Source organism: Rhinopithecus bieti, unplaced genomic scaffold (assembly GCF_001698545.2).
Source record: "Rhinopithecus bieti isolate Rb0 unplaced genomic scaffold, ASM169854v2 scaffold_38981, whole genome shotgun sequence".
Lineage (NCBI taxonomy): Eukaryota > Metazoa > Chordata > Mammalia > Primates > Cercopithecidae > Rhinopithecus > Rhinopithecus bieti.
In genome coordinates this window covers 341,375-355,349 of record NW_016819573.1, presented here as the reverse complement: position 1 = coordinate 355,349, position 13,975 = coordinate 341,375, and the positions used below count along the sequence as shown (strand labels likewise).

At 41.7% G+C, this 13,975-nt stretch overlaps 1 protein-coding gene across 4 annotated transcripts in view; it reads left to right on the top strand.

Moving 5' to 3' along the window:
* The window catches only part of RBL1 (RB transcriptional corepressor like 1), a 95,918-nt gene that overhangs the window by 76,247 nt on the left and 5,696 nt on the right, over positions 1-13,975 (top strand). For all 4 annotated transcript variants that reach the window (XM_017859133.1, XM_017859134.1, XM_017859131.1 and 1 more), the window contains 3 exons: positions 729-800; positions 3,092-3,182; positions 12,015-12,163. In XM_017859133.1, coding sequence (XP_017714622.1) covers positions 729-800; positions 3,092-3,182; positions 12,015-12,163 — 312 coding nt within the window. The remainder of the gene's footprint in view (positions 1-728; positions 801-3,091; positions 3,183-12,014; positions 12,164-13,975) is intronic.

Genomic DNA, 13,975 nt, shown 5'->3' with positions numbered 1-13,975 from the left:
AAAAAAAGAAAAAAAAAAAAAAAAAAGAGAAAAAGAAAAACTTAAAAGATAAATGTTACTAACTAATCGTGTGTTTTCCAGAAGACTGTTAGAGTTCAGGCTTTGCCATTTCTAGCTCATCATTATAGAGAACAGGATTAGCACTAATGGACAGTGAAGCAAGGGAAAGGAGCAACTTAAGTGAAGTTTATAATCACAGAGATCCCAGAAGGAATTCCTTTTTCTTCCTTTTGGCCACCACTGTGACTTCTGTCTAAACATTAGAAACCCTACAGTCTGTCCTGAAATGTTAAAACCTAATCCTATAATAGCCACTCAGTTTGATTGAGGATCATCGCTGTAAGATATTTTTAATCCTTTGTATGTGGTTAATTTACTTTTAAGTAAGTACTTAAAATTAATAAAACTGGAGACTGCAGGGCATTAAACAGATCTGAGTTTTCTTATATCTTTTTTTATATAAAGAAATGGATTTTCAGTAGAGTCACACCATAGCAGTTTCAGTGCTTTTTGATTAATGAAACTATTAAGTGATTCCCCACAGGCTACAAAGCCTGAACTGTAAAGGTAGAAAAAAATAATAAATGTTAGTGGTTTTTAGTCATGAACTGGCCTGGGGTTAATGGTTTTCTGCAAGGTTGCTCTCAGTGCCAACTTATAATTGAAATTTTGTTCAGAGCCATTTTCTTTCAAAAGCATTTGATAAGTGCAGTTTTTATTTTCCTTAGGTAACAAAAGAAGAAAGAACTTTTCAAGAAATTATGAAAAGTTACAGGAATCAGCCCCAAGCTAATAGTCACGTGAGTTACATTATTTTTCCTACTGTCCAAAAATAGATTTACTGTTTTCCCCTGACAAGTTATATAAAAGGTAAACTTATTTTATAGTTTTAATATACTTCAGATTTTCTGTTTTAATGGATAACATTAAAACTCAAGAGATAATTTCATCAAAGGACAATTTCAATAGAAGCCAGGAAATCTGTTTCCGATTCATCCATATACTTTCATATACTTCTCATAAGTTCTGCCATTCCATTTGTTCATTTAATGAAAGATATGTATAATGGCCGGGTGCAGTGGCTCACGCCTGTAATCCCAGCACTTTGGGAGGCGGAGGCAGGTGGATTACCTGAGGTCAGGAGTTCGAGACCAGTCTGGCCAACATGGTAAAACCCTGTCTCTCTACTAAAAATACAAAAATTAGCCAGGCATGGTGGCACACGCCTGTAATCCTAGCTACTCGGGAGGCTGAGGCAGGAGGATTGCTTGAGCCCGGGAGGCGGAGGTTGCAGTGAGCCAAGATTGTTCCACTGCACTCCAGCCTGGCTGACAGAGCGAGACTCTGTCTCCAAAAAAAAGAAAAAAAGATATGTATAATAATACTATTCTTTAATTATATAACTTTATTTTTTTAATGATATTTAAACCCAGTGAAATTTTAGGGTTCATTAACCTAACTACAGCTTCTTTTGCCATCTGCTAAGCATCCTAATGTTTGCATCTTTGAATAGATATTAAACATTTCTGATTATATTGTTCTGGCTGTGGTGAAAATTGCATGAAACCTTTCAGTCATGGTAGCAGAGTGGACTGGCACACAATAAGCATTTAATGAATGTTAATGTCATATTATTATTAATATTGTACCTGAAGAACACAAGTAAATTACCTTAAGGGTTTGATCATTCAAGAACCTGGTTGCTCTGCTGTTAGGAAGCATAATGGTCTCTTCTCTGGCCCTGGAAATTATAGACAGAAAGAGAGTGAGAATGGCCTAGATTGCAGACCAACACAGAGATGTGGCCTTAGTATTAGTAGTTATATCCCCTTCTAAGAGAGCTTTAAGCCCTAAAATACATTATAGCAAGCAATATAGAGACATTTGAAGAACCAAGTACAGGCATTTGTTATATCCTGTGATAAGCTAAGATTTTCTGGGCTTCTTCAGGAAAATCCCTCAGGAACAGAGCCTAGAAAGCTCTAGATTGTCCTTGAAGATCATTAAGGTGAGGTTAGTGTGAGTCAAAAATGGGCCAAGCCATGGCTCCCTGAATATCCTCTTAATACCAGTAACCTATAATATAGTACAAGGGGGAATGGATTATGCCTTTCCAGCTATCTCAGAGGTGAGATAGTTTAGGGGCAGGGAAGGGAAAAGATTTTCATGTGGCCATCTGAAAGGAGATGGGACTAGGCTGGGGGCAGAAAAACAAGCTGCATTAAGAACAAATGACTCTTGGCCAGGCGCAATGGCTCACGCCTGTAATCCCACCAGTTAAGGAAGCCAAGGCAGGCAGATTGCTTGAGCCCAGGAGGTCAGTGCTACAGTGAGGCATGATTGTGCCACTGCACTCCAGTCTGAGCCATGGAGTGAGACCCTGTCTCTAAAAAAAAGAAAAAAAAGAAAAAAAAAAGACCAATAGATTGTTGTGTAAGGAATTAAAAAGAAGGAGGAATTAATTCAGGTCTTTTGTTTTTGTTTGTTTGTTTGTTTTGTTTTGTATTTGAGACAGAGTCTTGTTCTGTTGTCCAGTCTAGAGTGCAGTGGTGCAATCTCAGCTCAGTGCAACCTTCACCCCCTGGCTTCAAGCAGTTATCCTGCCTCAGCCTCCCTAGTAGCTGGAATTACAAGTGTGTGCTACCATGCCCAGCTAATTTTTGTATTTTTAGTAGAGACGGGCTTTCACCATGTTGGCCAGGCTGGTCTTGAATGCCTGGCCTCAAGTGATCTGCCCGCCTTGGCCTCCCAAAGTGCTGGGATTACAGGTGTGAGCCACCGCACCTGACCAAATTCAGGTCTTTGAAGTTGCTTTTATTTAGTAAAACCCGATCATCAGTCTTTAGTTGCTATTTCTTCTATTTTATAAACTAAGCCCATCTTAGATGGTAAGCTCTTCTCCAGTATTGCCTCTTTTATGGTATGTGTTACCATATATGCTTACTAGAGCTAATAACATTTTACCCTTGAGTATCACTTATACAGACAAATAGTTTTTCATTGGCTTGATATTTTGCTCTTCTCACTTTGATTTTGTTTAACCTGTACCTCTGTGACTGAGCAGTCCTTTTTTTCCCCTCTGGTGTTGTAGGTATATAGAAGTGTTCTGCTGAAAAGTATTCCAAGAGAATTTGTGGCATATAATAAAAATATAAATGATGACTTTGAAATGATAGATTGTGGTAAGTTATCCAATTTAACATACTATATGTAAAACACATTGGATCACACTGTACATAATATAGTGGGTGTCAGACAGCATGGAAATGTGAATCATGAGGAGGTGAGGTGGACAATACACACACGTTTTGAAAACAATTAAGTTTGAGATTAGAATGTGCTGGTATAGTTTATTGAAACCATTAATTTGTCCCCTGTTAATTGTGTTTTTGAAGAAGTTTTCTAGTCTACTTATACATGTTAATGAAACACATAAAAGAGACTTAATAAAATTCTAAAATCTGAATGACAGGAAAAACAAGGTAGCTGACAATAATCTTCCCGAGGAGTCTATTAAGAAAATGTCCTGGCTGGGCGTGGTGGTTCACGCCTGTAATCCCAGCACTTTGGGAGGCCAAGGCGGACAGATCACGAGGTCAAGAGATCAAGGCCATCCTGGCCAACATGGTGAAACTCCATCTCTACTTTAAAAAATACAAAAATTAAGTAGTTGTGGTGGTATGCGTCTATAGTCCCAGCTTACGGGAGCCTGAGGCAGGAAAATCACTTGAACCCGGGAGTTGGAGGTTGCAGTGAGCCGAGATCACGCCACAGCACTACAGCCTGGCAGCAGAGTGAGACTCTGTCTGTCACACACACACACACACACACACACGCACACACAAACAAAAGAAAATGTCCTGTTCATATAAGTATTATTTATAGGTAATTCTGCTACCACAGGCAAGACTGCACCCTCTTGCCACCATCATGCTAAGACTTCAGGCACTAGTAATCTTTTTTCAAAGAAAAGAAAATCAAATGGTTAGTATTCATACACCTCTTCTGCCTACCTCCTTTTCCTTGTCTCATCTTTCCATGTATTTAAGGTGTATGTAATATATACATGTATATATACTGTGATTTCTTTTTGTTTTGTTTTGTTTGAGATAGGGTTCTGTCACCTACACTGGAGTGCAGTCGTGATCATGACTCACTGCAGCATCGACCTCCCAGACTCAAACAATCCTTCCACCTCAGCCTCCCAAATAGCTGGAACTACAGGCATGCGCCATCACCCTGGCTAATTTTTATATTTTTTGTAGAGACAGGATTTTGCCATGTTTGCTCAGGCTGGTCTTGAAATCGTGAGCTCAAGTGACCCGCCCACCTTGGCCTCCCAAAGTACTAGGATTACAGGCATGAGCCACTGTGCCAAGCCTAGGTACTGTGATTTCTTTAATGCCACAGTGTGAGACATTTAGGTCATTTCTCCTTTTCTTTTTTCTTTTCTTGTCTTGTCCTCTCCTGTCCCCCACTCTCCTTCCCTCTCTTCTCCCCATCCCCATCCCTTCTCCTCCCCTCCCCCTCCCCTGCCCTCCTTTCTCTTTTCTTTTTTCTTTTCTTTTCTTTTCTGAGACAGGATCTCACTCTATTACCCAGGCAGGAATGCAGTGGCACAATCATGGCTCACTGCAGCCCTGACCTCCAGCACTCCTTTCATCTCAGTCTTGCTGTCACACCCAGCTAATTTTTTGTAGAGGTGGGATTTTGCCATGTTGCCCAGGCTGGTCTCCAACTCCTGGACTCAAGCAATCTCCCTACCTTGGCCTCCCAAAGTTCTGGGCTGACAGGTGTAAGCCACCACGCCTGGCCAGGTTGCTTCTAGTTATGCACAGCTCTGTGATGAGCATCATTTGTAGCTTAAATATTTAGGCCACATCCTTAGGATAAATTCTTAAAAGAAAATCTGATGAATTAAAACAATTTTTTAAATTATGAAAATATCCATAATCATTATGGTGTCCACTGGGATATAAACTTTTAAGATTTCATTCACCAAAAGATCTTTTAATAATGTCCTAGAATCTGACTTTTTGAGGATAATAGGCCAAACTCAATTCTTTTTACATAAGTGTATTATTCTGGAGCCTTTTCAAGGAATGAGGAGTATATAAGATGGTAACCCTGGCCAGGTGCGGTGGCTCACACCTGTAATCCCAGCACTTTGGGAGGCCAAGGTGGGTGGATCATCGGCAGTCAGGAGTTCGAGACCAGCCTGGCCAACATAGTGAAACCTTGGGTCTACTAAAAATACAAAAATTAGCCGGGCATGGTGGTGAGCAGCTGTAATCTCAGCTACTCAGGAGGCTGAGGCACAAGAATTGCTTGAACCCAGGAGGCAGAGGTTGCAGTGAGCCAAGATCATACCACTGCACTCCAGCCTGGGTGACAGAGTGAGACTCCGTCTCAAAAAAAAAAAAAATGCCGGGCACAATGGCTAATGCCAGTAATCCCAGTAGTTTGGGAGGCTGAGGTGGGTGGATCATGAGATCAGGAGTTCAAGACCAGCCTGGCCAAGATGGTGAAACCCGTCTCTACTAAAACTACAAAAATTAGCCAGGTGCAGTGGGTGCAGTGGCAGGCACCTGTAATCCCAACTATTCAGGAGGCTGAGGCAGGAGAATCACTTGAACTCGGGTGGCAGAGGTTGCAGTGAGCCAAGATCCTGCCACTGCACTCCAGTCTGGGTGACAGAGTGAGACTCCATCTCAAAAAAACACAACAACAACAATAACAAAAAGCGCAGACAGTAACCCTGACAAACTATTAAAAAGCCTTCTTCTGTATTTGTTATACGTGTTGCTTACCTATCTGGGGTGGTTTTTCTGTTCCTACAAAACCAGACATCAGAGGTTAGCTAGAAAGCTGTGGATCCCTTGCCTGTTATGTGTTTTTTCTATGAGAAACTAACTGCTAGCAAGTATCTGAGCTACAAGAGCAGTGAAGTAGAGAGTAGAAGTAAGCAAAAGATAATAGATGATGTCGTTTTCTGTTTTGTTTTCTTTTTGATAAGTGTCTGCCAAAGCAACTTGAGGTGACTGAGAGTTCACCACTTCCTGTATATATAGGTTTCAGATCAAATTCTGCTACACAATTCCTTTCTTTTTCTTCTTTTCTTTCTTTTTTTTTTTTTTTTTTTTTTTTTTTTTGAGATACAGTCTCACTCTTGTGGCCCAGGCTGGAGTGCAATGGTGTGATCTCGGCTCACTGCAACCTCCACCTCCCAGGTTCAGGTCATTGTCCTGCCTCAGCCTCCCGAGTAGCTGGGATTACAGACACCTGCCACCATGCCCAGCTAATTTTTGTATTTTTAGTAAAAATGGGGTTTTGCCATGTTGGCCAGGCTGGTCTTGAACTCCGGATCTCAGGTGATCCGCCCACCTTGGCCTCCCAAAGTGCTGGGATTTCAGGCATCAACCACTGCACCTGACCTTTTGTTTGTTTGTTTGTTTGTTTTTTTGAGACCATGTCTTGCTCTGTCACCCAGGCTGGAGTACAGTGGCACAGTCACAGCTCACTGCAGCCTTGACCTCCCAGGCGCAAGTGATTCTCAGCTCAGCCACGGCCTGGCTAATTTTTATATTTTTTTGTAGAGATGGGTTTGCCAAGGCCAGTCTTGAACTCCTGGGTTCAAGTGATCCATCTGCCTTGGCCTCCCAAAATGCTGGGATTACAGGCATGAGTCACCGCACTCTGTCTTATATACAGTTATTAACTATATGTATTAGCAAATAAACAACCATTGTTACAGATCCTGTACAGTGGTGGTGGCACAGGGCAGGGAGAATATCCAGTGATGATGAACTCAGGAATTCTGGCACTCATAAAGAGAGTGAGAGCACAGTGACTTATGTCTATAATCCCAGCACTTTGGGAGGCCAAGCCAGGAGGGTGGCTTGAACCCAGGAGTTCAAGACCATTGTGGGTAACATAGTGAAAGCCCATTGCTACAAAAGGTTTTTTAAAATAGCCACACATGGTGGTGGGCATCTATAGTCCAAGCTACTCAGGAGACTGAATTGGGAGGTTGGCTTCAGCCCAGGATGTCAAGGCTGCAGTGAGCCATGATCTTGCCACTGTACTCCAGACAGAGCAAGACCCTGTCTCAAAAAAAAAAAAAAGAGAAAAAAGAAAAAGAGAGAGAAAGTTATGTAGGAGGATATGCAATCAGACAAGTCTATATTCGGATAAGTCACCTTCCAGTTCTTAGAGCTATAACTAGATGCTATGACCCAGATTTGGACACACCAAAGAACACCGACTTGGGAAGAACAGTTCTGGTTCTGTAAACAAATTCATTATGGGTTGTAAAATAATTACTGTTTAAAAAGCACACACACAATTTATATATCCTATGCAGTAAGTTCATATATCCCAGTTCTATGTCTGACCACCACCCATAGAAAATATTTGCTCAAGAACAGGTGCCAAGATTTCAGATGCAGGATTCAGTCAACCTTAAGGCTAGCATCAAGCAAATACCATGGATCAGAATTCAGGGCTGGACACAGGACTTCTCAGAGCTTTTAGCCTTGACGTTATTATCCCTAAGAGTAAAGCCTAGAGACTTCACTGGATCTTTCATCACTTTCATGGCTATTGAGGGTAGTGTCTCAAATATTTTAACCAATCTGCTTATCTTAAATACTTTTTATTTACTGAACATGAGCTCATTTTTAGCATTAGTCACACTTAATAAGCATTCACTATTTTCATCAGTAGAAACCCATTTCTGGCCGGACATGGTGGCTCACACCTGTAATCCCAGCACTTTGGGAGACCAAGGCGGGCGGATCACTTGAGGTCAGGAGTTTGAGACCAGTCTTGCTGACATGGTGAAACCCCATCTTTACTAAAAATACAAAAATTAGCCAGGCATGGTGGTGAGCACTTGTAATCCCTGCCACTTGGGAGGCTGAGGCAGGAGAATTGCTTGAACACTGGAGGCTGAGGTTGCAGTGAGCTGAGATTGTGCCACTGCACTCTAGCCTGGGCAACAGACCAAGACTCTTTCTCAGAAAAAAAAAAAAAATTCTGACTTTGAGTATGTTAATGAGCAAAGCATTGGTCATTGATTGAGATATACCCAACAGAAACTGTTGGAGTGGAGAATGAATTTCCTGATTAAAACACCAGCTCACTCCTCATGGGCTATGAATTCTTCAATGTCATGTTAGCAGACCACTCCAGAGTGGCAGTCTTAATTAGAATACTTGTGAGACCTAGGTTATAGCTTAACCTAAGTAACACAAACATAACACTGTACTCAAGTGTATTGTAGTTAACTGAAAACTTTACATTACTTCCTTAGAAACTTGTTTTAAGGATTAAAAATAATAATATTTAGGCTGGGTGTTGTGGCTCATGCCTGTAATCTCCCAGCACTATGGAAGGCTGAGGCAAGAGGATCCCTTGAGCCCAGGAATTAAAGACCAGCATGAGCAACACAGCAACACCCCTGTCTGCAAAAAATGAAAATAAAAAATTAGCTGGGCATGGTGGCTCACACCTTTAGTCCCAACTACTTGGGAGACTGAGGCAGGAAAATCACTTGAATCCAGGAATTTGAGATTGTAGTGAACTATGATTGTACCACTGCACTTCAGCCAGGGTGATAGAGCAAGATCTTGTCTCTAAAAATAAAAAAGATAATTATATGTATATGTATGTATGTGTGTGCATACACACACACACATACACACACACACACACACACAGTCATGTGCCGTATAATGATGTTTCAGTCAGTGATGGCCCACACATACAACAGTGGTCCTATAAGATTATAATGCTGTATTTTTACTATACCTTTTCTATGTTTAGATATATTTAGATTGTGATACAATTGCCTGTGGTATTCAGTACAGTAACATGCTGTACAGTTTTGTAACTTAGGAGCAGTATGCTATACCATTCAGCCTAGGTGTGTAGTTGGTCATACAATCTAGGTTTGTGTAAGTATACTCTATAGTATTCTCATGACAAAATCATTTCAACAATGCATTTCTGAGAAGATAACCCATCATTATGCAATACACAACTATGTATACACATATGCATATATATAATATTTAATACAAGCTTTGTTCATAGTAAGGCCTTAGTAATAGCTATTATTTATAAGCAATATCAAATTTATTATATTAATGAGTATGGTTTTTTTTAGCATTAGTCACACTTAATAAACCATTCACTATTTTCATCAGTAAAAACCCATTTCTGGCCGGACATGGTGGCTCACACTTGTAATCCCAGCACTTTAGGAGACCGAGATGGGATCTCACTGTGTTTCCCAGACTGGTCTTGAACTCTTGGGCTCAAGTGATCCTCCCACCTCGGCCTCCCAAAGTGCTGGAATTATAGGCATGAGCCACCACACCCAGTCGAGTATTTTTTTTTAATGTCTTTTTTTCTTTAGTTTTTTTTAAATTTTAGAGATGAGATCTTGCTGTGTTGCCCAGGCTGGAATGTAATGGGGTAATCATAGCTCACTGCAACCTTGATTTCCTGGGTTCAAGCGATCCTCTCATCTCAGCCTCCTGAGTAGCTAGGGATAAAGGTGCGTGCCACCACACCTAGTTTTTAAATTTTTTAATTTTTTTTTATAGAGATAGGGTTTCACCACACCCAGCCTCCCACAATTTTAAATGTTTAGTTCATTCAAGTAAAGTATACCTCCTTACCTTACATAAATATTAACAGCTGGAATTGGAATGACACAGAAATATGGAGACACTATAGTCTCTGTCTCAATAAATTTCTAATCCAAGGAGGATGTTAAATAATTTTAGGCCAGGCGTGGTCGCTCACGTCTGTAATCCCAGCACTTTGGGAGACCAAAGTGGGAGGATCACTTGAGCCCAGGAGTTAGAGACCAGCCTAGAAAACATAGGGATCTTCATTAATTTGTGCTTTCTATTTTAGCAAATAATAAGCTAATATTTAAAAGATTCTAAAAAAACAAAAGAAAAGAAAACATAGGGAGACCCTGTCTCTACAAAAAGTAAAAAAAGACATTAGCCTGGTGTGGCAGCATTCATCTGTAGTCCCAGCTACTTGGGAGGCTAAGGCAAGAGGATCAAGAACCTGTCATAAAAACAAAACAAAAAGAAATAATTTTAATTGATCGATATAATGAGAATAACCTAGAAGAGCTGTTAACATACCAGTATCGTTTGGAACAGTGTTTCCCAGAATGGTAGTATAAGTGTTTTGGGGGGGTCCAGGGACAGTGGTTTACGCCTGTAATCCCAGGACTTTGGGAGACCAAAGCGGGCGGATCACCTGAGGTCAGGAGTTCGAGACCAGCCTGTCCAGCATGATGAAACCCCATCTCTACTGAAAATACAAAAATTAGCCAGATGTGGTGGCGTGCTCCTGTAATCCCAAATACCCAGGAGGCTGAGGCAGGAGAATCGCTGGATCCCAGCGGACAGAGAGACTGCAGTGAGCCAAGATTGTGCCACTGCACTCCAGGCTGGGTGACAGAGCAAGACTCCCTCTCAAAAAAAAAAAAAAAAAAAAAAAAAAAAAGTGTTTTGGGGAAAGAGACTATACATAAAAAATTGGGGAAGTATGGAATTAAAGTGAACATGAGAGTTATTTTTTTCCCCAACTGCAGTACTTCTCAGAGCCTTATACTAACATGCATTTCTGAATTTCTAATATAATGTACAGCATTTCCTCAACTTTATTTAACCACATAGCTCCCCTCCCCTCCCACCCTAGTCAAGATCCTTTAGAAACAGCAGAAGTGAAAAAGACATCCAAATTAAGACAGATCCCCTGGGGCTGTTTGGTCTTTGAACCATGTTTGTGTTTTCTGGTTTTCCTAAAGTGAAGGCATTGCTTCTACCCATGTTCTCAATGTTTGTAGGCCAGTGAATTGAGAATGAGAACTTTTTTCATATATATGCTAAATTCTTTTTAATTCGTAGTGGTTTTCTTAGCTCTTCTAAACACATGGTTCTTGTGTATACAAGTAAAGGATAGTTCGTAATACTCTATAATACTCTTCCTTCCCCAAAAAATAGTAGGACAAATTTCTGCCTAGTTTCACAAGCTATCCCAGAGTTGCACCATTAAGTAGGAAACTACGTTGGGGCAAGCTGTTATTTTACTATTGGGGGTGCTCAGTAAAACCTGAACACTGGTTCCTGATCAGGGTTCCTGTTGTACGTGGTACAATAAGGCTCTTAGAACACCTGTTACCTGCCGTGTATTTGCAGAGAAATAAATGTAATTCATTTTGCTTCTTCCTTAACCTCTCAGGATATGCTTTACCTTTTAGAATCTTTCCACCTTTCTCAAAGACACAAGAAGAATATCTGCAGGCCTTTTAGTTTTCTGAAGCTGAGGTTTGCCACTGCCTCCCATACTGTAAAACTTAGATAACACCAGCCCAGGGCTGTTGCCCCTCTAAGAGCCACTAATGACAGTCAGCTCAAAAGCTATGGTTATGAAAACATTCTGAAGTGGCATCTAGAGAAAAGAGCACCACCTTCAATTCATATGTTTGCATTTCTCTAGATTCCAATTTGACTTATGAGTAATACAGATGGATTTCTGAACCTTCTCTGAAAATATTAATTTCTCTACATAAATCTGTGGGGTTTTTTTAATATTGTAGAAAGGTAATTTAAATTGCCAACTTGTATATTAAAGTACGCTTTGTGGCTGGGCATGGTGGCTCACGCCTGTAATCCTAGCACTTTGAGAGGCTGAGGATGGCAGATCAACTTGAGCCTAGGAGTTGAAAACCATCTTGGGCAACATGGCAAAACGCCGTCTCTACTAAAAATAAAAAATAGCCAGGCATGGTGGCGCGTGCCTGTAGTCCCAGCTACTCAGGAGGCTGAAGTGGGAGGATCACTTGAATCCAGGAGATCGGGGTTGCAGTGAGCCAACATTTCACCACTGCACTCCACCCTGGGTGACAATATGAGACCCTGTCTCAAAAAAATAAAAATAAAAGTATGCTTTGTATCACAACATTGCATTCTTTTTGACAGACTTGGAAGATGCTACAAAAACACCTGACTGTTCCAGTGGACCAGTGAAAGAGGAAAGAGGTGATCTTATAAAATTTTACAATACAATATATGTAGGAAGAGTGAAGTCGTTTGCACTGAAATACGACTTGTCAAATCAGGACCATGTGGTATGTTTTATATTTTACTACTTTATTATTCGCTGTCATAGTTGAATTACTATAAGTTTATTTTGCTAGATAAGTATGTCAAAGTAAAATTACTAGCAATTAATCAGAGCATGACTAGTAACTTAATCAGTGATTAAGGCTATGGTACAACAGAGACCAGAGGAAATCATGGGATCTGTTGCCCAGGCTAGAGGGCAGTGGTGAGATCCTGGCTCACTGCAACCTTTGCTTCCAGGGCTCAAACAATTCTCCCACCCCAGCCTCCCAAGTAGCTGTATGACAGCTGCATGCCACCACCACGCCTGGCTAATTTTTTTGTATTTTTAGTAGATACGGGGTTTCACCATGTTGGCCAGGCTGGTCTGGAACTTCTGGACTCAAGCAATCTACCGACCTCAGCCTCCCACAGTGATGAGATTACAGGTGTGAAACATCACGCCTGGCAGGAATTTTATCTATACCATGATTATGTTGCTAGAAATTCCATGTACATATGGGTAAGAACTTGATGGGAACACAAATATTAAAGCAATTAATTTGTTTGTATTTATTTATTTATTTATTTTGAGACAGAGTCTCACCCTGTCACCCAGGCTGGAGTACAATGGCGCAATCTCAGCTCAACTGCAACCTCCGCCTCCCAGGTTCAAGTGATTCTCCTGCCTCAGCCTCCCCAGTAGCTGGTATTATAGGAGCATGTCACTACACCTGGCTAATTTTTTTGTGTCTTTAGTAGAGACAGGGTTTCACCATGTTGGCCAGGCTGGTCTTGAACTCCTGACCTCGTGATCCGCCCACCTCAGCCTCCCAGAGTGCTGGGATTACAGGCATGAGTCACTGCGCCCAGCAAATTTGGTAAATTTTTCTGTTGTTACATTGTGAGATTAATGTTTTTCTCAAGTTAAAGACAAAAGGGGCCAGGTGTGGTGGCTCATGCCTGTAATCCCAGCAGTTAGGGAGACTAAGGTGGGTGGATCACCAGAGGTCAGGAGTTCAAGAGCAGCCTGGCCAACATGGTGAAATCCCATCTCTACCAAAAATTAGGTGGGCGTTGGCCGGGCGCGGTGGCTCACGCCTGTAATCCCAGCACTTTGGGAGGCCGAGGCGGGCGGATCACAAGGTCAGGAGATCGAGACCATGGTGAAACCCCGTCTCTACTAAAATACAAAAAATTAGCCGGGCGCGGTGACGGGCGCCTGTAGTCCCAGCTACTCGGGATGCTGAGGCAGGAGAATGGCGTGAACCCGGGAGGCGGAGCTTGCAGTGAGCCGAGATCGCGCCACTGTACTCCAGCCTGGGTGACAGAGCGAGACTCTGCCTCAAAAAAAAAAAAAAAAAAAAAAAAATTAGGTGGGCGTGGTGGCAGGCACCTGTAATCCCAGCTACTCAGGAGGCTGAGGCAGGAGAATCACTTGAACCCAGGAACCGGAGGTTGTAGTGAGCAGAAATTGTGCCACTGTACTCCAGCCTGGGTGACAAGAAGGAAACTCCATCTCAAAAAAAGACAAAAGGAGGTCAGGCGCTGTGGCTCATGCCTGTAATCCCAGCACTTTGGGAGGCCAAGGCAGGTGGATCACGTGAGGTCAAGAGTTCAAGACCAGCCTGGCCAACATGGTGAAACCCCATCTCTACTAAAAATACAAAAATTAGCCGGGCATGGTGGTGGGCACCCGTAATCCCAGCTACTTGAGAGGCTAAGACAGTAGAATCACTTGAACCCAGGAGGCAGAGTTGCAGTGAGCCAAGATTGCACCATTGCGTGCCAGCCTGGACAACACAGCAAGACTCCGTCTCAAAAAAAAAAAAAAAAAA